The sequence below is a fragment of the Schistocerca cancellata genome, chromosome 1 (assembly GCF_023864275.1).
Source record: "Schistocerca cancellata isolate TAMUIC-IGC-003103 chromosome 1, iqSchCanc2.1, whole genome shotgun sequence".
Taxonomy (NCBI): domain Eukaryota; kingdom Metazoa; phylum Arthropoda; class Insecta; order Orthoptera; family Acrididae; genus Schistocerca; species Schistocerca cancellata.
This window is the reverse complement of record NC_064626.1, coordinates 628,965,971-628,991,684: the sequence shown is the minus strand read 5'-3', so window position 1 is coordinate 628,991,684 and position 25,714 is coordinate 628,965,971. Positions and strand designations below refer to the sequence as shown.

General features: G+C 42.5%; 1 protein-coding gene across 3 annotated transcripts in view; it reads left to right on the top strand.

Annotated features, from left to right (window-relative positions):
- The window catches only part of LOC126161991 (GTP-binding protein drn-1-like), a 323,419-nt gene extending 298,398 nt beyond the window's left edge, over nt 1–25,021 (top strand). For all 3 annotated transcript variants that reach the window (XM_049918202.1, XM_049918195.1, XM_049918212.1), the window contains exons 2-5: nt 2,252–2,406; nt 6,450–6,882; nt 9,805–10,107; nt 22,842–25,021. In XM_049918202.1, the coding sequence (XP_049774159.1) occupies nt 2,294–2,406; nt 6,450–6,882; nt 9,805–10,107 (849 nt within the window). In that variant the 5' untranslated portion in view covers nt 2,252–2,293 and the 3' untranslated portion in view covers nt 22,842–25,021. The remainder of the gene's footprint in view (nt 1–2,251; nt 2,407–6,449; nt 6,883–9,804; nt 10,108–22,841) is intronic.
- Nucleotides 25,022–25,714: the final 693 nt, after the last annotated feature.

Genomic DNA, 25,714 nt, shown 5'->3' with positions numbered 1-25,714 from the left:
CATTTTTAACTCTAATTGTAGACATCTCGGAGCACACTAGCTGGTACGGTGCCCCTGCATCCACTGACCGCCTACTGCATTTGCTCCAGCTGACCAGCCTTGTATACTGGTACTGGAGATAACAGGAGGGAGTGAAATGCTCGGCAACTCCGACTTACAGTTTGTTAACCGGTCGCGCTAGCCAGCCCTTTTCCCATTTCATGTATTTAGATTTATTAGATACGTGTATAGGTTCGTAGCGCTTTTGTTTTGCATTTTGGTATTCCGGTTGCTATTCGTTTACTTATCGGCTGTAATTTTTTATTTGTAGTTCACTGCTTTTATTTGAGTTTACATACTGCCATTTTGTCGTTTGGAGATAGTGGAAACTAGAAAATGGAGTACCAAGTGGAGAAATCGGAACATTTCAGACGTATTCTTCGTATAGGAATTCGTTAGAGGGATGACAGCTGAGGAGACAGCCAGAAACATTTGCGCCTTGCATGGGGATAGTGTCGTTGGCAGAGTACGGCAAGGAAATGGTTTTCTCATTTTAAGGGGAATCGTTTTGCAAAATGACTCTCCAAGTTCAGGAATACCTTCAGAGTTTGATGAAGATCTTTCAAACGCATATATCTACAATGTTCCACATCAGTGTATTCTAGGATTGGGAAATGGGATGAACTGTATCATCGAACCGCCATTCATATGAAATTAGGGAGGTTCAAAAATCGGGTGTATGGGTACCGCATGCTCTAAGCCAAAAAATCACAAAAATCTGCGGGTGGCCATATGTGCATCTCTGCTTGCTCGTCATAAACTGGCTCATGAACAACACACCCCACTCCTATCCTGTACCATTCGTTACTTGTGATGGGAAATTGTGTGTTTATGCTAACACAAGGAAAAGAAAGCGACGGTTGAGTCCAGACAAAGCAGCACCTGTGCGAATCTACGAAAGATAGTGTTATGCATCTGGTGGAACAGGGACGGTACTACGATTTGCTTGCCCGAGGTTATTGTCAGCAACTGGCGCAATCAGCGAAAACGAGCAGCAAGACTGCGTGAAGCGATGCTACTCCACGATAAGGGCCGCCCGCATTCTGCTAGACTGACTAAATTCTATACAGGAGTTGGACTGAGAAGTCATTCCGTACCCACCTTATTCACCTGATCTGCCGCTCTTAGATTTTCACTCTTTCTGCTTTCTATCGAATAATCTTCAAAGAACTTCTTTTCTGGATGAAAATTCGCTCCAACATGGCGCGACGAGTTCTTTGCCTCAAAACCACGTGATATAGAAGTTGCGACAATAAAGTAATGAGACTGATGTTTTTGATGGTAGCATTTATGGAACACATTTTCTCTAATATCCTCCAAGACCCTCATTACAGCTTTTTGGACATCTTGTGTTCTTTGAAAATGGTGCCCCTTGACCGCCGTTTTGAGTCTTGAAAATAGAAAAAAGTCGCACCGAGCGATATCTGGTGAATAAGGTGGCTGTGGTAGTACTGAAATTTGTACAGAATCCAATTGTTAGCAATGCTGGCACGGACATGGAGAACTCGATTACGAAGTCGTTCTAAAATTTCTTTGTAGTAATATTGGTTAACTGTTTGTACAGGAGGCACCCACTCTTTATATGAACAATTCCCTTGGAATCAAAGAGGTTCATGGTCATCCACTGCGGTCTTCATCTTCAACATTCGTTCTGCCTTCACTAAACATTTTGTGCCAACGAAGAACTTGAGCTCTTGATATAACCTCCTCCCCAAAAGCCTTCTGAAGCTTACCGTAAGTTGTCGTCGCATTTTCACCCAATTTAACGCAAATAGAAATGGCATACCGTAGCGCAGTATTATCCGGTTCCATTTCCATGGCGAGAGACACAAACATGTCTTAACTTACTACAGCACAACTCACGACTGAGCAGTCGCATCGATGTGCCGCTTCGACTAGAAGCAGCTTATGGACCAACGTCAAAGATATTGTGCCTACGCAAGCCTGCAGTGTTGCCACATATTGCAAAGACAAGCAATCTCATTATTGTCGCACCTCGTATACAAAGTTATCCCATCGTTGGCAGACTATTGTAAATATTGACGGAGAATATATTATTGATGGCTGAAATCTCTGTTATGAGTATCTGTTGTGTTTATTTAACTTATGGAAAAGCGTTACGAACGTGTGCACAAACCTAGTACTCATTGCTTTCGCAACCGATGTTGACACAGGCTGCCACAGGCTGAGTGTGACGGGTGGCGGCGCGCAGCTGTTGCAGGTACCCTCATGGACAGCCGCCGCTGAGGAGGCCATGTCGCCCAACCGACCAGTCAAGGCGCGCCCCCAGTTTCGGCGCAGGTTCAGCCTCCAGCCGTCCTTCTTCAAGGACGATGCCGAGGGAGAGGGCAAGCTGCACACGCCCAGGTCAGTACCGCTGAATCTCAACTCTTGGGGGTAGTCAGAAAGTCAAAAATTGAGTTTCTTAGGCAATTCCTAATACTGCGTACAGGAAAATTAAAGAGACCTTTGGAGAGAAGAGAACCACTCGTATGAATATCAAGAGCTCAGATGGCAACCCAGTTCTAAGCAAAGAAGGGAAAGCAGAAAGGTGGAAGGAGTATATAGAGGGTTTATACAAGGGCGATGTACTTGAGGACAATATTATGGAAATGGAAGAGGATGTAGATGAAGATGAAATGGGAGATAAGATACTGCGTGAAGAGTTTGACAGAGCACTGAAAGACCTGAGTCAAAACAAGGCCCCGGGAGTAGACAACATTCCATTAGAACTACTGATGGCCTCAGGAGAGCCAGTCATGACAAAACTCTACCATCTGGTGAGCACGATGTATGAGACAGGCGAAATACCCTCAGACTTTAAGAAGAATATAATAATTCCAATCCCAAAGAAAGCAGGTGTTGACAGATGTGAAAGTTACCGAACTATCAGTTTAATAAGTCATAGCTGCAAAATACTAACGCGAATTCTTTACAGACGAATGGAAAAACTGGTAGAAGCCGACCTCGGGGAAGATCAGTTTGGATTCCGTAGAAATGTTGGAACACGTGAGGCAATACTGACCTTACGACTTATCTTGGAAGAAAGATTAAGAAAAGGCAAACCTACGTTTCTAGCATTTGTAGACTTAGAGAAAGCTTTTGACAATGTTGACTGGAATACTCTCTTTCAAATTCTGAAGGTGGCAGGGGTAAAATACAAGGAGCGAAAGGCTATTTACAATTTGTACAGAAACCAGATGGCAGTTATAAGAGTCGAGGGGCATGAGAGGGAAGCAGCGGTTGGGAAGGGAGTGAGACAGGGTTGTAGCCTCTCCCCAATGTTATTCAATCTGTATATTGAGCAAGCAGTAAAGGAAACAAAAGAAAAATTCGGAGCAGGTATTAAAATTCATGGAGAAGAAGTAAAAACTTTGAGGTTCGCCGATGACATTGTAATTCTGTCAGAGACAGCAAAGGACTTGGAAGAGCAGTTGAACGGAATGGACAGTGTCTTGAAAAGAGGTTATAAGATGAACATCAACAAAAGCAAAACGAGGATAATGGAATGTAGTCAAATTAAGTCGGGTGATGCTGAGGGAATTAGATTAGGAAATGAGACACTTAAAGTAGTAAAGGAGTTTTGCTATTTGGGGAGCAAAATAACTGATGATGGTCGAAGTAGAGAGGATATAAAATGTAGACTGGCAATGGCAAGGCAAGTGTTTCTGAAGAAGAGAAATTTGTTAACATCGAGTATAGATTTAAGTGTCAGGAAGTCATTTCTGAAAGTATTTGTATGGAGTGTAGCCATGTATGGAAGTGAGACATGGACGATAACTAGTTTGGACAAGAAGAGAATAGAAGCTTTCGAAATGTGGTGCTACAGAAGAATGCTGAAGATAAGGTGGGTAGATCACGTAACTAATGAGGAGGTATTGAATAGGATTGGGGAGAAGAGAAGTTTGTGGCACAACTTGACTAGAAGAAGGGATCGGTTGGTAGGACATGTTCTGAGGCATCGAGGGATCACAAATTTAGCATTGGAGGGCAGCGTGGAGGGTAAAAATCGTAGAGGGAGACCAAGAGATCAATACACTAAGCAGATTCAGAAGGATGTAGGTTGCAGTAGGTACTGGGAGATGAAGAAGCTTGCACAGGATAGAGTAGCATGGAGAGCTGCATCAAACCAGTCTCAGGACTGAAGACCACAACAACAGGCAATTCCTCAAATAAATTAACTGTAGTTAAGTAACACTACTCATGACATGAATGAAAAATATAATACACTTACAGTACTAATAAAGCCTCCACCTTATTTGAAAGCTGTTTTGTCTCCCGATAGAACACTGATTACATTAGAGTCTACAAAAAGGATGTAGACTAGGTGAGGACTAAAGCCATCTTGGGCTCCGTCATAAACATCTCTGATGCTGTAGACATAGCTCATTACTCGGTATATTACAAGGAACTGAAGATTTTAACACAGACATCAAACAAAAAGATAATATCATTAACAAAGAAAATAAGTAAAAAGTGGCAAATGTTGAAGGAGGAGACTGGTGCAACGAAAATGATGAGGCGTAGGCAGCTTTAAGTGTAATTCATACATTCGTAACAGATGTGAGCAGTAGAGCAAGACTTTCATATCTATTATTGAAAGGAAGGGGTTTATCAATAGGAGTAATACACGATTGCCATAACACCTTTGCTTATTACATACTGTCTTCATGTGTTTGGTCACCGGAATGGTCGTGACAATCTGACAACGGGTTCTATCCGAAAAGCGTCAAACAGTCATTCGTTTATCTGCTGATGGATTCTTATTTAGAGACCAGTACAGCAGTTGCGCAGTACTCCTATTGATTTGCAATATGGTCGCATTCTTTCTGCGCGAATTTATGTCACAAGTGCAAAAAGGAGTTCAGTAATATGAATATGAGTCTTACTACAAAGGCTAAGTAATAACAACCATAAACCTTATGAAAAGTTAGCTGTAATGATAAAATATCAACCAAGTGATTCAAAGAATGTACCTCAGACTGACGTACGTATTAAATAATTTGAGTAACCGTCGTTTACAACTGAAGCTTTTCCCCATTACCCGTATATTGAAGTTAAGCTTGTGTATAAAAAGGGAAGAATTGCGACTACTCTCACTTTTGCCAGAATTTTCGAAAATTTTTGAAGCTGTGAGGACGGGGCGTGAGTCGTGCTTGGGTAGCTCAGTTGGTAGAGCACTTGCCCGCGAAAGGCAAAGGTCCCGAGTTCGAGTCTCAGTCCGGCACACAGTTTTAATCTGCCAGGAAGTTTCAAGATTCAGTTGACTTGCTCCTGTCTTCCAGGGTTATGCTGAAGAGAAGAGAATGAAATGGAGAAAGGGAATATGTTCAGAATTCTTGCTCACTTAAAAGGAGACAAAGTTTTCTTGTGATAATATGTAGAGTCTGATTTCATGATTGCAGATATAATGACGGCAGGAAAGGCTTACTGGGAGTTCAATGGCGAGACGATAGAATGCTTCTGTCAAGTTACCAAAAAGGGTAGGCTATTCCTACAGGAGGAATTTAGTTAATCGATGAAAAATTTGTGCAGTTGAGTAATAAGCGAGCTGCCTACATCACATTCGTGTTTTATTAATATTCCATTCTCTAACGTTAGCCGCGCGGGATTAGCCGAGCGGTCTGAGGCGCTACAGTTATGGACAGTGCGGCTGGTCCCGGCGGAGGTTCGAGTCCTCCCTCGGGCGTGGGTGTGTGTGTTTGTTCTTAGGTTAATTTAGGTTAAGTAGTGTGTAAGCATAGGGACTGATGACCTTAGCAGTTAAGTCCCATAAGATTTCACACACAGTTTGAACGTTTTCTAAGGTTACGTTATCTATTGTACACATAAACATAATTTGTTTATTCGAGACACGCTGCCACGGGATGGTAAGTTCACAACAGTTCAGCGCTGAGGAAATTGGGTAACTTTGTTTTATTTCGTCCGTTTCAGTTGCAATGACAGAAAATTCAGCTGTAGTGGTTACCGATTACGGGCTGGCTAACCTATTTTCAAACTTCAATGACCGTGACTATTCATACAATATGGTTTCAAAACGCACAGCAAAGTATACAGTGGACAACAAGTACCCTCACTTATCCTAGACATTGCATCTGTTGCTATTGGTTGTGTCAGTCAGTACCAACGGGCGCACTGGCTAGGATCAGTGACGATATTTGTTGCTCACTAAATACTTTGCTGTGCGTTTTGAAACCATATTGTATGAATAATTACGGTTAATATCTGGGCATATGGTTTGAAAACGAGAGTAACCAATGCAAATGAGACGGATAAATAAAATAAATAAATAAACAAAAAGAACAGATTCCTCAAACACAATTTGAATGGAGAATGCAGTATCAGTGCGTTACAAGTAGTAAAATAATTCACTTGTGCACTTACTCGAAACACTCTGCTCTGGTGTGCAGCCGGTCTACGAGCCGCGTGGACGCCGAGCCGTCGGGCAGCAGCTCCCCGGCGACGGACGCGCGCCACCGCGTCGTCGTGATGGGCGCCGCCAAGGTGGGCAAGTCGTCCATCATCTCGCGCTTCCTGTACGGCACCTTCTCGGACAAGTACAAGCGTACGGTGGAGGAGATGCACCACGGCGAGTTCAGCGTGGGCGGGCTGCGCCTCACGCTCGACATCCTCGACACGTCCGGCGCCTACGAGTTCCCCGCCATGCGCGCCCTCTCCATCTCCTCGGCGGACGCCTTCATCCTCGTCTACGACGTCACCGACGCCGGCACTTTCGAGGAGGTGCGGGCGCTGCGCGACCAGATCCTCGAGACGAAGGGCGCCGCGCCCGCCCCCATCGTCGTAGTCGGCAACAAGACTGACCTGGCGGAGGAGCAACGGGAGGTGCGTCCCAGCCAGAAATACGAAAGCGTAGAAATACTCGTAAACACACTATATCTTCATGCGCTTAACTTAGTAATGTAGATTATGCAAATATTGTCAATTATGAACACACTGCATACCTTTTCCTCTTTTCATCTTTGTACCGAAAATATTTTCACAACACTGGGCATGTTGACAGGATGTGCTGTGCTAACAGCGGTACGTTAACTGTCCTACCCTGCAGTATACCTAGTAGGGTTGTAGCGTAGCCCTGATTTTGTGCAAACTGACAAACCCAGCATTATCCATGTACTCATTTCGCCAATTTCCTCTTCAAAACGAAAACAAAAATGAACTGTGGTTGTAGTGTAATATTAAAAAAATCTAATTTCCATGTATTCCTCGTAAACGCCTTTGCAACTGCGAAACAGTCGTACAAAGAAATTCGCGTGATGTACAAATATATAACTACAATATCCAAATTAAGAAATGTTGCCCGCAAAAATACAAAGTCTCTGTAGTGTTTATTTAACTCAGAACTGGATTATAAACAATATTTCTAGTTACATGTCCCGTTCCTGCACGCTGGGTGCTGTTGCTCTGCGTGTCTACAACGCGATTTAAACGTCTTTATGGCAACGTCAATTCATACCTCTATAGACAGCTATTGTTTTCACCTACAGCTGTTTGCGTTTCGAAGTAGAAAGCTGTTGGTACAACAAACATATTAGGAAGTTGCTGAGAGAGCAGAGAATTTTGCACAGTCGTTTTAAACGTGGTCTCTACCCCGCTGACAAACAGAAATTATGCGAAATGAAAGCAGCTGTCAAAAGGTCAATGAGAGATTCTTTTAAAGAATTTGAAAGCAATATTTTATCTACAGATTCTAAAAATAACCCCAAGAAATTTTCGTGCTACGTAAAATCTATGAACGCTACAAATAATTCAATACCTTCTCTTGCTGACAGTACGGGTAATGTAACGGATGATGTTAAACAGAAGGCCGAAATTCTAAACCTAGCTTTCAAAGACTCGTTTACGTTAGAGGACTGCAGTACCATTCTCCATTTCAGTTAACGAAGAAACGCAAGGATGGCTGACATAGTGTTTAGAGTATCTGGGATTGTAAAGCACTTACGATCCTTAGCCGCCAGGAAGGCATCTGGCCCAGACGGTATCCCTGTAAGATTATATGTTGGCTGTGCTACAAATATGGCGCCATTCTTATCCATCATCTATCAGAGATCATTGGAACAGCGGAAAGTTCCACGGGACTGGAAGAAGGCCCAGGTCATAGCAATCTATAAAAAGGGTAGAAATTCGGATGCACATAATTACCTGCCAATTTCGCTGACATCGATATGTTGCAGAATCATGGAACATCTTTTGTGTTCAGACATAATGACGTATCTAGACTCTGAGAAGTTCATCTGCAGAAACCAGCACGGTTTTAGGAAGCAGCGGTCATGCGAGACACAGCTGGCCCTCTTTGTGCATGATATACAACAGGCTCTACATACCGGCTCCCAGGTTAATGCCATATTTCTCAACTTTCGAAAGGCATTCGACTCAGTTCCACACTGTCGCTTGCTCCAAAAACTGCGCTCTTATGGACTATCCAATGACATATGTGGTTGGATAAAAAGTTTTCTAACAGACAGAGAGCAGTATGTCGTCCTGAATGTGGTGACTTCAACAGAAACAAGCGTAACTTCAGGTGTGCCCCAGGGCAGCGTAATAGGTCCGCTGCTTTTTACGATTTACATAAACGATTTGGTTGATGGTATTGACAGCGGCATTAGACTGTTTGCCGATGATGCTGTAGTCTACAGATCAGTTTCATGCTGTTCCTTTTGTAATTTTTGCTCAGAAACTGAATGAGATGGACTTGCATTCACAGGTAGCAGCAATTCCTGACCGAGTTGAAGCCGGTTGTCATTGAAAAGCGGTGAACTCTCTCTGGTCCCTGTCGGTTACAGACTATTTACGACTATTTTTCTTATGCCGCGTTAGAGGTCTGGGAGTGCTACACCATTCATTTCAGACACTCTCGACAGTCGTCGTTGATACAACAAATTTGCCAACTTCACGCACGGTGTTGTCATAGACACCTCCAAGCACGATAGCTCGCTTCCGCCGTTCTGTCCACGCTTCTTACTGCACTGATCCCATCCAACAGACTAGCATCTACTCACCGACAAACCACACATTGACTACGACCGGTCATATGATACGGCAACCAGGAGTGATGCTCTGGGACGCCAATTCTTTTCATAGTAGGACCTCTATGGTCGTCCTCGGTGGCACACTTACAGTACAGCAGTACGTCGACGATATTGTACGCCTCGTTTTATTGCTCTTCACGGTAATCCAACCTCGGCTTACATTTCACCAAGATTACGCCCTTCTCCACTCGTCGAGAATTTCTACCGCTTGCCTTCGTGGTTGCCAAACCATACCTTGGCTAATAAGGTCTCTCCCCACTGACAACGTTCGGAAAATTATAGACAAGGCCCTCACAGAAGCTCGTGTTTTTGACAATCTAACGCCCCAATTGCATAGAATTTGACCTAGTATCACTCAGGAGGATATACAACAGCTCTCTCAATCAACAAGTCAAATAACTGATTACATAAGAGGTAGAGGTCGACCAACCTGTTATTTGCTTGTTACTTTTATGAAGCTCTTTCTATTGAATCAGTCATGAAATTTTCCTGAAATGTAATCCTTTGCTTGTCTGTACATGTACATCACTTCTACCGATTTCTGCGCTATTCGGATAAGTCCTTCGTGGGATGTCCCCTCATCGTTGCTTATTAGTGTCAATCCGCCCTGTCAACCCTTCGAACATATAATAGCTTTTGTTCACGCGCTACTATTGGCACACCGTAAATTTACCTGGCGTTCTAAACACGACAATGTCTTTGTCTTTTTGCGCAACAGGTGGAGCTGGAGACGACAGAGTCTGTGGTGACGGTGGACTGGGAGAACGGCTTCGTGGAGGCGTCGGCCAAAGACGACGTGAACGTTACGGAGGTGTTCAAGGAGCTGTTGGCGCAGGCCAAGGTGAAGTACAACCTGAGCCCGGCGCTGCGGCGGCGGCGCAAGCTGTCGCTGGCGCGCCACTCCATCTCCGAGGGGCCTGGCGCCAGCGCCTCCTCGCACATTCCGTCTCCCCAGCAGCTGCAGCACCTGCAGGAGCTGCGCGAGAAGCACGCCAAGAGGAACTCCTGCGTTCTCTCATAGGTACGTACCGAGCGACGTGGTTCAGTGATTAATCTCTGCACATGTATCCCAGAGGACAGCCCTTTTCAACTTGGTTTCCCATCAAATCACTAAATCTCTTAAACCGAATTCCAACACTGTTCCTCTGAAACGGAAACGTGCGAAATCTTCCCTAATATTATCTATTTCTTCAACGACCTGGTCGTCGAAGGTACGCTAACGCCTACTCCTCTTTTCAATAGACAGAAGCTTTTCAGTGTTATTGGATGATGCGTCTGTTCTAATGACAGCTCGTACCGACAGATAAACGAGCTATTTCAAAATGATTCATCCGAGCTCACAAGGATGTATTTTCTACATGAATTAAGACGAAGACTGGGTGTGAATTATAAGCCACAAAAAAGGCAGACTTCCTGCACTCGATCTCACAGCTGTTGACGCGTTTGTTCTCGGTACATCTTATCATGAAACTACAATGGATGTGACGGCACCCCGGCGGATTCACCCCCAGGCCCCAGAGCGGAAGGCTAGTGCGCTAAACTGAGCGTGCGGACAGCTTTGGATACATCGCAATCTCCGGCTGGCAAAGCATTCGTGGTCATGCGTTGTCCAGAGCATCCGGCAACAGGGCAGTTCAGCGGCCAATCGGAGCGCTTGGCGGCAACTTTCCGTAGTTTAAAAACGGTGCGTTGTCGACCTACACAACATAAGTAATTTTGGTTCCTACTGGTATCAACCATCCAGGATTAAAATTTGGTGATACAATTTTTCTATATTTTTATTTTATTTATACACCTTTCAACATACTTCCACAAAGAACCATGTTTTTAGTTATATAATTCTGGGCTGTAGATTTTTGTGCGTAAACGCTCTTGCTCACTGATTTACCATAATTTCGCTACAAATGCTTCTTAGAAGCTTCTTAGAAGCGCAAGACTCTGCCACCTGAATTGAATGTGAGACAAAATAAACTGCATTTTATGCTTCTCACTCCAGACACTAGGTAATATATTTTAAAAACCTCAAATGAACACAACCAAGTGAATAGATTCCTTTTCATCAGTATATGGTTGAAGCTGCCTATGTTTAATCAAGCTTTCTTCAAGCAATAAGTCAGAAACCGTAGGCACTGCCGTCCGCAACTGCTGGATGTTGTTTATTTATTGCGCTGTGACTTTTCGATGTGCATGTGCATTGCTACTCGAATACGCACAGAAAACTGCTCTCATTACCGTACGTATTTTCACATGTCATACCACAGTTTACAATATGTCTACTGGACTACGATTCGTGTCAAAACATTCTGTACCACTTTGCAGCCAGAGCGAGTTGCTATGTTTCTTTCTTTCTTTTGCGCTGTTACGTCTGACCTCTGACTCAACTCAAGCGGAACCTCTTTTGCCAGCATTGTTGCTTCGGATTTCGCTTGTTAGGCATTGTATTGCAGTTTTGCTTGAGTTTCTAACCGTTCGGTGATCTCGTTATGTTTGCTATTTGGCCATTTATTGAACTCAGATTCTCTATTCTTTACTTTCTCAGCAAATTTTTGTTCGACTTTTTGTTTGCATCTACTGCAAGATTATTAAACCGTTCAGTTAGTGACGCTACTTCTTCCTCTACAGCCAAGCGTCCGGCTTGTTAAGATTCTAGCTGCGGGGAAAAGGACTGCACCAATCTGTTACATCGTTGACTGCCCTTTATAATTCTGCAAATGCATCCTTTATATCTTTCATTTCGGCGTATAATTTCCTACCGAGCCTTATCTCATGTTCTACTCGTAAGCGATAGCGTACTTTTCCACGTTCGGCTAATTATTCTTCCAACACGTTATCAAGTTCTCTCTCGCGTTCTCTTTGCAAGCGATCTCGTTCTTTGTCACTTCCTTCTAACTTACGTACGAGTTCAGCGAAAGGATCTGGTATAGGCGAACAGATCGGATTGTCCTCTAACCCATCCGATTCCCAATCTACAACTTTTAGGTGTATCAGCACTTGTGCCTTCCATCACAGTATTTTCTGTTACAGATGGTGCAAAAAGTAGGCTACACTAATTGTTACGGAACCTTGCCAAGAACCATCTTTAGTATGTCCTTTTAGGTTATCTGCTTCAGTGTCTTGCACTGTTTCTGGTGCAGACGAGCCTTGGCTAGCTTTCTGTTCTGTTTCCTAGGCCTAACTATGAATCGTCGCACAAAATACAGCACGGGTTTGGTACAAAAAACACCAAATCTCTACACAAGAAGCAACAACATACAATGTTCGGCGCTGCACAGCCACGAGCAATACTACCAACACTAGAAATTAATCTTTTGTACGTTCACTTTACTTATAACTCGACACAGGAAATTCTATACTGCCACCCTTCCCTGTTAACGATCAATCTTAAATCCTTGTATAGCATTATAGTTATTTTGCGGCTTCTCGTGATCATTATTGTACGTATTTCATGAAAAAAGAAGGTACATACAATTAATATTAGTCGCAACAGTATACAAAGTATCCGGACACCTGGCTGAAAACGACTTACAAGTTCGTGGCGCCCTCCATCGGTAATGCTGGAATTCAGTATGGTTTTGGCCCCCCCCCCCCCCTTAGCTTTGATGACAGCTTCCACTCTCGCAGGCATACGTTCAGTCAGGTGCTGGAGGGTTTCTTGGGGAATGGCAGCCCATTATTCACTGAGAGCTGCACTGAGGAGAGTTATCGATGTCTGTCGGTGAGGCCTGGCACGAATTCGTCGTTCCAAAACATCCCAAAGGTGTTCTATAGGACTCAGGTCAGGACTCTGTGCAGGCCAGTCCACTACAGGGATGCAATTGTCGTGTAACCACTCCGCCACAGCCCGTGCGTTATGAATAGGTTCTCGATCGTGTTGAAAGATGCAATCGCCATCCCCGAATTGCTCTTCAACAGTGGGAAGCAAGAATGTGCTTAGAACATCAATGTAGGTCTCTCCTGCCATAGTGCCACGCAAAACATCAAGGGGCAAGTGGTTCAAGCCCCTTTCACGAAAAACACGACCACTCCATAACACCATCGCACTACACACACTGGCAGATAACGTTCATCGGACATTCGCCACACCCACGCCTGCCATCGGATCGCCACATTGCGTACCGTCATTCGTCACTCCATACAACACTGTTCAATCGCCCAATGTTTAGGCTCCTTACATCAAGCGAGGCGCCGTGTGGCATTTACCGGCATGATGTGTGGCTTATGAGCAGCCGCTCGACCATGAAATCCAAGTTTTCTCTCCTCTTGCCTGTCATAATACTTGCAATGGATCCTGATGCAGTTCATGTGTGATTGCCTAGATAGATAGCTGTCTATTACACATTACGACCCTGTTCAACTGTCGGCGGTCTCTGTCAGTCAACAGACGAAGTTGGCCTGTACGCTTTCACTATCAAATCGGAAACAGTAGATCTATGGATGCTTCGGAGCGTGGAAATCCCGAGTACAGACGTATGACACAAGTGACACCCAATCACCTGACCACGTTCAAAGTCCGTGACTTCCGCGGAGCGCCCCATTCTGTTCTCTCACGATGTTTAATGACTACTGAGGTCGCTGATGTGGAGTACCTGGCAGTAGGTGTCAGCACAATGCACCTAATATGAAAAATGTATGTTTTGGGGGGTATCCGGATACTTTTGATCACGTGGTATATATGATCCCACAAGTGTAGGGCGCCAATTTTGTGGCGTCTCATATTTGAAAACTTTTTTGTTTTTCGAAATTAAATATTTTTTTGTTTTCTTTGCATAAATTCCAGTATTGTTGGGAAATTAGCTCGTAAAATATTGCATGGTTTCTGAGTCTAGAACTTTCGTTTGCGACGTAAATTACATTTGTTATAATAATCATCAATTGAGCCTGACATTTAATTATTCTGATTGCGTGGCGTAAATGACGAAGAAAAAGACACTCTTGTGACAGTAGGAGTCCGTAACTACGTCTACGCAAAGACCTAATTTCGCACCGCAAAATCAACTTTACTACACTATCGTTGTAAATATTTTTCACTATACCGGTTTAACAGTGCATAATTCCACACCTTTCCTTTATGACTTAAAACTACGACTTCGTTGGTTCGCAGACAAGTGAGCAGAAAAATCAATCAATTGTTGCACACCTACTAGTTTCGATGTAAATAAAATCTCCTCCAGGTCCGCATGTTCCTGTGAAATAGAAATGTTATACTAGCTGCTCCAGCATTTGAGCGACTGCAAAGAAAATTACTGAAATTCAAAGCTGCCGTGTATCGGCGGGAGTCTTGTAGCTCCTGCAATACTATATTGTATCGACTGCCAGCATACTAGAATTGCTGTAAATGCTTTGTTATCTGACGCGTGGCGATTACAACCACAAAATGAAACCATTACATTACAGTTTAAGTTAAAATCTATTACACAATTAATAACAGTCGTATTGACCTGGAAGATGCAGAACGATCTGATAACAACAACAGAGTCAGAGAAACAGCTCCAGAGAGAGAATGTCAAGGAGACAGACGCTATCACAATGGCGCTTATATATACATAATAAATTGTAAGAGTCACATACATAAATATACTGTTTCGTAGCATATTGTATCACTTGTCTATTGTCACTGGTTTTCTACAGAGTAACGTTTCGTAAAATTAACCATCACAGATTCTTTTATTAAAGTCACTCAGTTCATTAATTCGTAACAAACACAAAAATGTTCGCGACAAATACAGACGGGGACGCTGTATACCCTAGGACTCATGTAACCAGTAGCAGAATACTGTTCCTCTGTGTGGGCGAACAGCAGCCTTATAAGGAAACTAGATGGAAAACTACACAGCATGATCATATCTTCAGTGGATGCATAAAATGTTCAACCTTAGGATGATTGCAGGTGTTGAGAAACATTACCCCACCTGCGCTCCGCTATTTATTAAACACAAAAGAGAACAATAACAAGGAAGAGAATTTAATAACAGTCCGATATAGTACTTGACAGCAGGACTCGAACAGGAAGGTAAGAATTACAAACGCCTTCAACACAATGACACAGAATCAAAATCAGCTTTTCCCCAGCATACATAATCGTAAACTTCTCGATTTCCGGTGCTAATCTGCTTTTAATGCCACCCTGCTCCGTCTGTCACTGGTTATTTTGCTGCCAAGGTAACTTCATCTACTTCTTGATCACCAATCCTGATGTTAAGCTTCTCGCTTTCCTCATTTCTGCTGCTTCTCCTTACTTTCGTATTTCCTCGGTTTGCTTTCAGTCCATATCCTGTACTTACTATACTGCCCATTTCATTCAACAGACCCTGTAATTCTCCCCCACTTTCACTGAGGACAGCAATCTCATGAGTGAATCTTATCATTAATTCCCTTTCGCCCTGAATCCATTCTTGCACATTTCTTTTATTTTCGTCATTGCTTCTCCGATATACAGATTGAATAGTAGGGGCGAAAAACTGCAACCATGTCACATAACCTTAGTAATCCGAGCGCTTCTGTCTTGGCCTTCCAATCTTATTGTTCCGTCTTGGTCTTTGTATGTATCGTATATTACTCCTCTTTCCCTACAGCTTATTCCTGTTTTTTCCAAAATTTCTAACGTCTTACACTACTTTACATTGTCTAACACTTTTTCCAGGTCGAGATATCCTATGAACGTGTCCTGATTATTCTTCGGGCTTGCTTCCTTTATCAACCGTTACGCCAGAACGGTTTATTTTTTGCCTTCACCTGTCTGTATAACAAACCTGAAAATAATTCACTCTCACATAGCGTCTTTGTACACATGGCATAAATCGAATCAGTCTCATTTATAAAATAAAAAGACAGTATGACCTTTACTAGATAACATATACACGTCCACGCCGTGTAATAACAAAATCAAAATAGCTCTCGCCTTTACAGGACACATTCGCAATGTCCAGCGTGCCATCACATGATACCTTTGCACTATAAACTTGGATATTCCTTGCATAATATTGATCGTTAACCAATATACTCGTTTAAGCGCTTTTTGTTTGCTTTGTTCACTGTATTTGATCACTTAACCACCGAGATGCAAACATCAGCTATTGGAGCAAGTAGGTGCTGGTTCTTCTTGGCACGCAGAAGGCTGTTCCTCTGCCTCCCTGTGGGCTGCCGTCTTCTTGTTCGCCTGCTAGACACAGACTTCTACTGTACATCATTGCGCAACAACGGGAAGATTGGAGTGCCGATAATTCCTCGCTTCACTGTCCCATTTACCATTCCAGGCGTAGGCCTACTGGCTTCGAACTACCTCGCCAGCAATGCAAAGCTCTTCACGTAATTCGAACATTACATGGAGTTACATTACATTCTATGCAAATGGGGAAAGTCTCAAGTCCTCAATGCGACTGTGGGGCTGTGCGCTTGACAATGGACCATATTGTGAGAGACTATAATATCACCGTCCACCCAGGATCAATAACAGATCTGTATGAACTTAAAACATACTGAAATTTCCTGGCTTGGTGGTTTAGACTTTGCAGTCCATCTTTTGTAAGCCACTATCAAATTTATTCTAAACTTATTTTTCATTTTACTGTTCTTTAATTACCTATTTTAATGTTCATTATAATAATTTTACATGTTGCTGATTCTAAAGGTCGTTCAACTGCTCGGTTTACAGGTCCCTTTATTATTCCTTTTTATTACCTCTTTTTATAGCTGATTTTTACTAATTTAAGTGTCCAATACGCCACATATATCTAGGTGTTTGTGCTAAATGATGCCGGCCGCTATGGCCGAGCTATTCTAGGCACTTCAGTCCGGAACCACGCTTCCGCTACGGTCGCAGGTTCGAATCCTGCCTCGGGCATGGATGTGTGTGATGTCCTTAGTTAGGTTTAAGTAGTTCTAAGTCTAGGGGAATGATGACCTCAGATGTTAAGTCTCATAGAGCTTAGAGCCATTTGAACCAATTTTTTTGCTAAACGATTAATACATAAACAACCTACGCATCGAAACTAGCAGTTTATCCCGGAACCAGATGCCAGTTGTCGGTTCGTGTTACTGCTGCTATGACTCTTCCTGGAGCAGATATCTCTGTCGCCCTTTCACTCGTTTCTTCATTGCCATCGAGTGGAGATAGCAACAACACAGATAAGGTGGTGTTCGTAATGATGGTAGAAAGTTCCGTGGGTAATCCTGGAACAGAAACTGTTAAAAAAAAGGGCTCCTGAAAACGCCGTTGTCCTAAGTGTGAAGTTGTCCAAAGTCAGAAAGAGAAGAGTTCCTTGCAGCTGTTTAATTAAGAAGTGGAACCACAAATTTTCTCTGAAATAGATTAATTGATTTAGCTCATAAAGGTCTGAAATACTTATCTCTTGGAAGAATTACCACATTTTATTTATCTTTCTTCTGTTATTCCCAGGACATCAACGGCAGTACACTTTTGATAGGGGCAGTAAAGGCTTCGTCATAATTTTAATAATCAGGGCTGCAACAAAAGCGATATTGTGTGTTCACCAGTAAATATATATCCACACTGCTTCTATGACACGCACTCTATTCAGAGTAAATTAGGAACCGTTTATATTGAAAACTCCTGTGGATATCTATCCATCCCTGCATTACATGTTTGGCTCTAAACTGGTACTGATTGTATCCTCCTATGAATAGGAGCACAGCGCCTATGCTTAGAAAGTTGAGTAATAATTTCCTAATCTTAGACTTTGTTTCATTTCCTTCATTTCTGCAAAATTTCCCGTTACAAGTCTAATAACGGTGAATATTAAAAGTAATAATCCAATCTTAACTGAAAAAAGCTATAAGTGACAATGATAAGTAATCGATATAATATTTCGTTGAGAAAAGTACACTGCTGGCCATTAAAATTGCTACACCACGAAGATGACGTGCTACAGACACGAAATTCAACCGTCAGGAAGAAGATGCTGTGATATGCAAATGATTAGTTTTTCAGAGCATTCACACAAGATTGGCGCCGGTGGCGAGACCTACAACGTGATGACATGAGGAAAGTTTCCAACCGATTTCTCCTATACAAAGAGCAGTTGACCGGCGTTGCCTGGTGAAACGGTGTTGCGATGCCTCGTGTAAGGAGAAGAAATGCGTACCATCACGTTTCTGACTTTTGTGAAGGTCGGATTGTAGCCTACCGCGATTGCGGTATATCGTATCGCGACCCTGCTGCTCGCGTTGGTCGAGATCCAATGACTGTTAGCAGAATATGGAATCGGTGGGTTCAGGAGGGTAATACGGAACGCCGTGCTGGATCCCAACGGCCTCGTACCACTAGTAGTCGAGATGACAGGCATCTTATCCGCATGGTAGTAACGGATCGTGCAGCCACTTCTCGATCCCTGAGTCAACAGATGGGGACGTTTGCAAAACAACAACCATCTGCTTGAACAGTTCGACGATGTTTGCAGCAGCGTGGACTATCAACTCGGAGACCATGGCTGCGGTTACCCTTGACGCTCCATCACAGACATGAGCGCCTGCGATGGTGTACTCAACGACGACCTGGTTGCACGAATGGCAAAATGTCATTTTTTCGGATGAATCCAGGTTCTGTTTACAGCATCATGATGGTTGCATCCGTGTTTGGCGACATCGCCGTGAACGCACATTGGAAGCGTGTATTCGTCATCGCCATACTGGCCTATCACGAGGCCACATGATATGGGGTGCCATTGGTTACACGTCTCGGTCATCTCTTGTTCACATTGACGGCACTTTGAACAGTGGACGTTACATTTCAGATGTGTTACGACCCATGGCTCTACCCTTCATTCGATTCCTGCGAAACCCTACATATTTTTTATTTATTTATCGTATCCAAGACATCACCATTTTACAAAAAAAAAAATTATATTACAATGCAAGAGAAGGAGTTATAATACAATAATACATGGTTATAAGGTAAATTAACTACAATAATATAGAAAAGTATGTAACATATAATGATAAGCGCTAAGGATGCGAAACAGAGCGATTTTCATATCCCACGTGAAGCCCAATACACTGCAGCTTGAATAGCCTTGTCATTTGCTTCAAATAGGTCTTGAGTCGAACACGGGTTGTTAAGTTTCCTGCAGACCAGTAGGTGTTGTGGGTCTTGCTGTTCTCCACACTCGCGGGGCTCGTCTGCGCTGATGTAGCCCCATTTTTCCAAGTTTGCTCTGCATCTTGATACGCCTGTTCGTAGTCTATTCATGGCTTTCCAGGTCGTATATGGGGGATCAGAGCCAGCTGTGGGTTCTTCCCTGGGGTTATTCCCTGGTCTTCCTGGGTCCACATTGTGCCACAGCTCTTCTCGTCGTGCTCTAGGCGATAAAAGAGTTGCTTCAGTCGTTCGTAGGAAACTCTTCCTTGATTTAAGTCGGCGAGGTTGGAGATTGTATCCGAGCATTGGATGCCTGTGTCTGTCTCCTGTTTATGTTTCTCGATTTCTGCGGCAGTCCTTCTTCTGATGTCTGGCCGGGCTATGCCCATGAGGTGGTACAGCTGCTTTGTGGGAGTTGGGCGGAGGCATCCTGTCACGATGCGTCCAGTCTCATTCAATGCTATATTTACTTGTTCAGCGTGGGTGGAATGTTGCCAAACGGGTGCCGAGTATTCCTCAGTGGAGAAACATAAGGCTCAAGCTAAAGCTGACGTGCGGAGAATTGTAGGTTGCGCTCCCCATCTGCTATTTGTTAGCTTACAGATGATGATGTTCCAGGCACTCACTTTCATCTTTGTGGCCAAACAGTGTTTCTTGTAGGTGAGAGCACGGTCAAGCTAAATCCCAAGATATTTTGGTGTGTCGCAGTGAGATAGACGTTGTCCCTTCCAGCTTATGTTGAGTTTCCTCCTTGCTTCCTTATTACGTAGGTGAAAAGCACAGACCTGGGTTTTTGCTGGGTTTGGCTTGAGGTGGTTATTGTCATAATAGTCACCCAGCTTTTCAATCGCTAAAGTTAATTTACTTTCTGCCTCTTCAAAGGTTTTTCCCTGAGTGGCAACGACTGTATCGTCTGCATAGATGAAGGAGCGAGCGTCCATGCTGATCGGTTGGTCATTGGTATAAATATTATACAGCAATGGGGCGAGGACGCTACCTTGAGGTAGGCCGTTTTTCTAGGTCCGCCATCGGCTCTTCTTCGACTGCAGCGTGACAAAATACCGTCTATTCTGTAACAGGCACTGGATGAATTGCGCCAGTCGGTAGTCTTATGTGGTGTTATATATTTTTGATATTAACTTACTGTGGTTTATGGTGTCGTAAGCTGCTGTAAGGTCGATAAAGGCTGCACCTGTAATTTGTTTCCGCTCGTATCCATCTATGTACTGTGTAAGGTTGAGGATTTGTCCACAGCATGACCTTCCTGGGCGGAATCCTGCTTGCTCTTTAATTATATTCTTGTCTACATGTTCCGAGATGCGGTTAAGGATCATTCTTTCTAAGACTTTATAGAGCTGACAGAGCAGGGAGATAGGCCGAAAATTTTTAGGGTATGTGTGGTTTTTTCCAGGTTTTGGTGTAGCTACTATATTTGACTTCCGCCAAGTCTTGGGGATTTTCATTTCAAGAACACATTTGTTCATCATATCTAGTAACCACCGTCTGGTAACAGGTCCGAACATTTTTTTTGTTCTGGGCGTAGATCATCTAGGCCAGCGGCTTTATTAATTTTCATTATGGAGATGGAATCTAATTCTTTCAGAGTAAAGGGGGTGCCTAGGTGGTCTTTTTCTTGAGTGCCTCTATGTAGTTTCTTTCTTGGGTGCTTCCTGTTGGTTTTACCATTAAGTAGAAGTTGATTTGCTATTTGATTTGGTGTGACCTTATACAAATTTTGTGTATTAGATGAGGGGTCATTATTGATGTTTTTAAGAAGTTGCCAGGCCTTTCGGCTATTCTGTTTCATGTCTAGGTTTGTGATTAGATTACACCATTTCATTGTTCTTGAGGCTGATATGGCCTGGAGGAGTTCTTCTCCCGCCCTAGTTGTTTCCTCTGAAAAAGGGTTTTCCTCGAAGAGCTGTTGGTAATGTTCCAGAAGAACCTTTGAGTTTCCGTCAAGTCCAGGGATATAGCTAGTTCTGCAGCCTCGGGGGATATTTCTTCGGGAGACAGTTTTAACTAATTCAATGAAAGTGTCATTTTTCCGGGCTAGCATCAAGGTTCTGCACCTCTTTGTCAAGTTCTTCAGAGAATTTGTCCCATACGGCACGTTTAAAATTAAAACGTCTTTGGAAATGGGTGGTTGCTGGTTTAACAACTGCTTCAACCAGACATAATATAGCTCGGTGCTGTGTATGTGGGAGGGGTTCTCCCACATCCTTCCTGGTTTGATGTGCTACGTTTTCGCTGACAAAGATGTTATCTGGATTGTATCCACGGTTCCACCTGCTGCTGTTGAAAGAATATGGAAGTTTTGGGTCGTGTATTAATTTAAGACCAGTTGAGTCTGCCCAGGTTTCTAGGTCGTCCCCTCTTGTCTGTGTGCCTGTACTCCGAGGCTGATCCATGACGAAGTCGCCCATTACTATTTTCGTTGGTTGTGAGTTGAAGTTGGTTGGCTCACTGAATCTGAACTCCCTGCTCGGTGGCTTATATATAGACGTCACAGTGCAGGACTGTAACTCTACAGTCAAGATTTCGATGTCTTCTTGACATGTCAGTTCTGCAGATATAATACCTAAGCCCATTTTGGCGAAGATTGCGCTGCCATATTGCTCGTGTGGTCTTTCAATTACTAATTTCATTCCGTGGATCTTTGGTCTTCTATTTGTGGGGCCAATGTGGGTCTCTTGGATTAGTAAGAGATCAGAGTTGTGAGTTTTACATGCTACAGTAAGTAGCACTTCTTTCTCATGAGAGAGCCCTTCAATGTTTATGGACATTATATTTAGCGCTGGCTTTGATAAAAGCCTTTTTGTGGTGTCTTGGTGTTGAAAGGATTGGCCGTTAGGCACAGGCCTAACGTTGCCCAGGGTACGCCCGATCGTTGTCATGATCTCCGGGGAGGCTCCTTTCGTGTACCCTACATATAAGAAGGATAATGCACGACCGCATGTTGCAGGTCCTGTACGGGCCTTTCTGGATACAGAAAATGTTCGACTGCTGCCCTGGCCAGCACATTCTCCAGATCTTTCACCAATTGAAAACGTCTCAATGGTGGCCGAGCAACCGGCTCGTCACAATACGCCAGTCACTACTCTTTATGACTTGTGGTATCGTGTTGAAGCTTCATGGGCAGCTTTACCTGTACACGCCATCCAAGCTCTGTTTTACTCAATGCCCAGGCGTATCAAGGCCGTTATTACGGCCAGAGCTGGTTGTTCTGGGTACTGATTTCTCAGGATCTATGCACCCAAATTGCATGAAAATGTAATCAGAAGTCATTTGTAGTATAATATATTTGTCCAATGAATACCCGTTTGTCATCTGCATTTCTTTTTGGCGTAGCAATTTTAATGGCCAGTAGTGAATTTTAAAGAACATGAGTGTATCACTACAATTTCTTATATTAATAATTTAGATGTAATGAAATAGATGTCCGAAATTACTCTGTCGAAAACTGGCATTTGTAAACATTTTTCGTCTCAATAACTCATAACTAATACGTGTACTTCCAGGTGTTATGCTCACAGCTGCATTATCTTTAAAATGCTTTGCATGTTGTCATTCTTTTATTGCTAGCTGATAATTTTTATTCTCAGAAAAAGATTTATTAGCAGCTCAAGTGTACACAACGCTTGCCTGTTTTCATGTTTCAGAATCCGCAATACGGGAGTAGAACACCGCAGCGTCTTCTGCCTGTCGGCGTGAGCCCCGCATGAGACACTGCTGTCATGGTTGTCCTCGTTATGCGCCTACACGTGTAAATATTTTCATCGGCGGAGATGTGTGACAGCGACTTCTTGGTTACATTAAGAAATTACCCGCATGTACGCAGATGTCGATGAAGGCAAAAATGAAATTCTACCTTTTTTCTACTGATGTAAGATGAGAGATACTATACAGTCTGCGTTACAGCAAAAGCTCCTTTCGTTGTAACATGCCCCAACTATAATATTCCTAGCGGTTGTCCCACACTCTTTAGAAAGAGTCGACAATAAAAGGTAATATTGAAACAGCTGCATCGCAGCAGCAGACTCATGTTTAACACAGATGCTTTTCATCGTGGAGAATCATGTCATTCACATGGCATCTTCCTCGTAAGAACGTTTTTATTTATTCTTGATAACGACTGATATATTTGCTTTATTCGTATTGTTCATAGGCTGTGTCTGTTAGTGTTCAAGAGATCGCTTGTGTTTCAGCGTTCTGTCTGCTCCTTATTACCTCAGCTGCATCGTAATACTTGGAATACTGCAACACAAAAAGCTTCTGCTCGAGTCCACATATCCTTAATACTGGAGATAAGGAATGATTTACCGAATAGTACAGGAAGAAACGTTACCAAACTCTTACATATTTCCTTCTGAATTTTAGAGAATAAAAAAAAAATACCCGTCCTTCAAAGACACACTTACGTCTAAAAGGATATGAGCATTTATTATGTCCCTCATCATTATTATATTTTTTCTTCGATTAGTTTGCAATACAAGTAAATTAGCTTTCGATGATGGAGAAACCGCGATTAGAGCAACACATATTACCAAACAGTATTCATTTACTTGTCAGAGTAACATTAGCGATGTTCGTCGATAATCAACTGTGGCGTATATATGATTTGAAACCACTTTTAAAATTCCGTCATCGTAAAAACGTTTGAAAAGAAGCATAGGCTGATTCGTTAAGAAATTACAGTTTATACTGAATAATAATTAAGAAATAATGCTGAATCTTCTTCATAAGGCACTGCAACTTGCACTAAGCGGAATTGCTTTCATTATTTTAAGCTACGTTATGTCTCAGGTAATGCAGATAACTCAAAGACGATCGTTAGCTCTGCCGTACATTTGAAAGCTGTAAATAAAAACGACACCATAACTGTTTCTCAATGTTTGAAAGTGGAACATCCATGCAATCACTGTCTCACATCTCAGTGTTCCAATTTTTAAATTTTAAGAAAATTGTCTTACCGTATGATACTTATTTTTAGACTAATTGTGTAAACTGATATTCAATGTCTCTTCTATCGAATGTCAATATCTGTGAAACCAAGTATTTTCTGGGGTATTCATATTATAGCCAGTAAAATCCATCCGAATTCATTACAGTGAAGGCCGCAGTCGACTGTAATTATCAAAGACTAAGTCGCATGAAATGCTGTTGAGTGTAGGATGTGGCAGAGATGTAAGTCAACAGTTGGCTGCTAAAAGCTGATACTGCAGTCTGTTAATGTACTCGTATAATGTATAACGACCACTTCAAAACACCAATTACTAATCAAATTTTACTGTAAACTATTTATAAGACTATTAAATCTAAGATTATATTCTTGGTCAATATTAGGATCAGTCCTACCATATTTTTAGCATTTTAATGTACACCCAAATCTGTGAGATAATATGTATAGATATGTTTATTTCAGGGTTCTATAAAGCATCATTTCTTCGTGTGGCATCGTTTCTTGGCAGTTTCGAAAATAATTTCCAGTGGAAATTTAATGTAAGATTTCTTTATATATGTGACAGATGGTCTTAAGACGTATCAGCCATCTCTAATGTTGTGTCAATAAAGCAAAAGGCTGAACAACTCACCTTGTGTTCTGTTAAAACATAAAGGTTCGAAAAAAAACAATGTTATTACAGTAACAGTTGCACTTCTCAAGGTCTCCAGGTCGCACCATATTCCGGATGCAGTTGCTTTGACGCACTGCATTGGAATATCGATGACACGCGCAATGAAGAATACGTGTATCTGTGGTATTCACAAAAATGCAAACACGCTGCAGATAACTTCCAGTTTTCAAGAGCAACTTTATTGCTGTGTTTCAAGTTTTTTGCTCATCTTAAAAAAGGCTGCGTCCTTATTGGAGAACTTACGCCACAGAAATGTATAAATAAAATTATTTTCAAAAAATGAAGCCATCAAAGTTAATGTTATGCAGGAACCTAGCAAACGTTTCATGGATAAAACGTGGCATTAAGTGACAAAATAAAATGAGGACTACGATATTCTACGAAGTGATCTCAGCATAAAATATTCCTTGGGAAATTAGAGAGGACTATCTTATAGATTTTGTTTCCAGTGTCAACGATTAGTAAATTTCCCATTAAATAAGCACATAAATCTCCGAAGCCAGTTACTGCCCTATGTTTATGTAGCGTTTCGAGGCATGTCACTCAGACTTAGTAGATTAACATAGCCCGTTTTTTGCTTTATTTTCTATACAGAACACTTCTGCGTAAGGTGGATGACGGTAGTAGCATTAACTGGTGAAATGAATTACTTTGCTTACATCTGCCCGTAGGTATTTTAATTTAGCGTCCATTAAAATAAATAAAAAACCGCTGTTTCGTTATGGCTAGTTCTCTGAAGTAAACCACTAACTAATTTCCCCATCCTAACGAAACCTCTGTTTTATGATACACCACATTAAAAACACACTTAGCGTAGGGGTTCAGGATTTCCAAGTTCGAAGAATGAATGAGTATATTTTACATCGTTCGCGCTCCAACAACCTACGACGGTCAAGCCC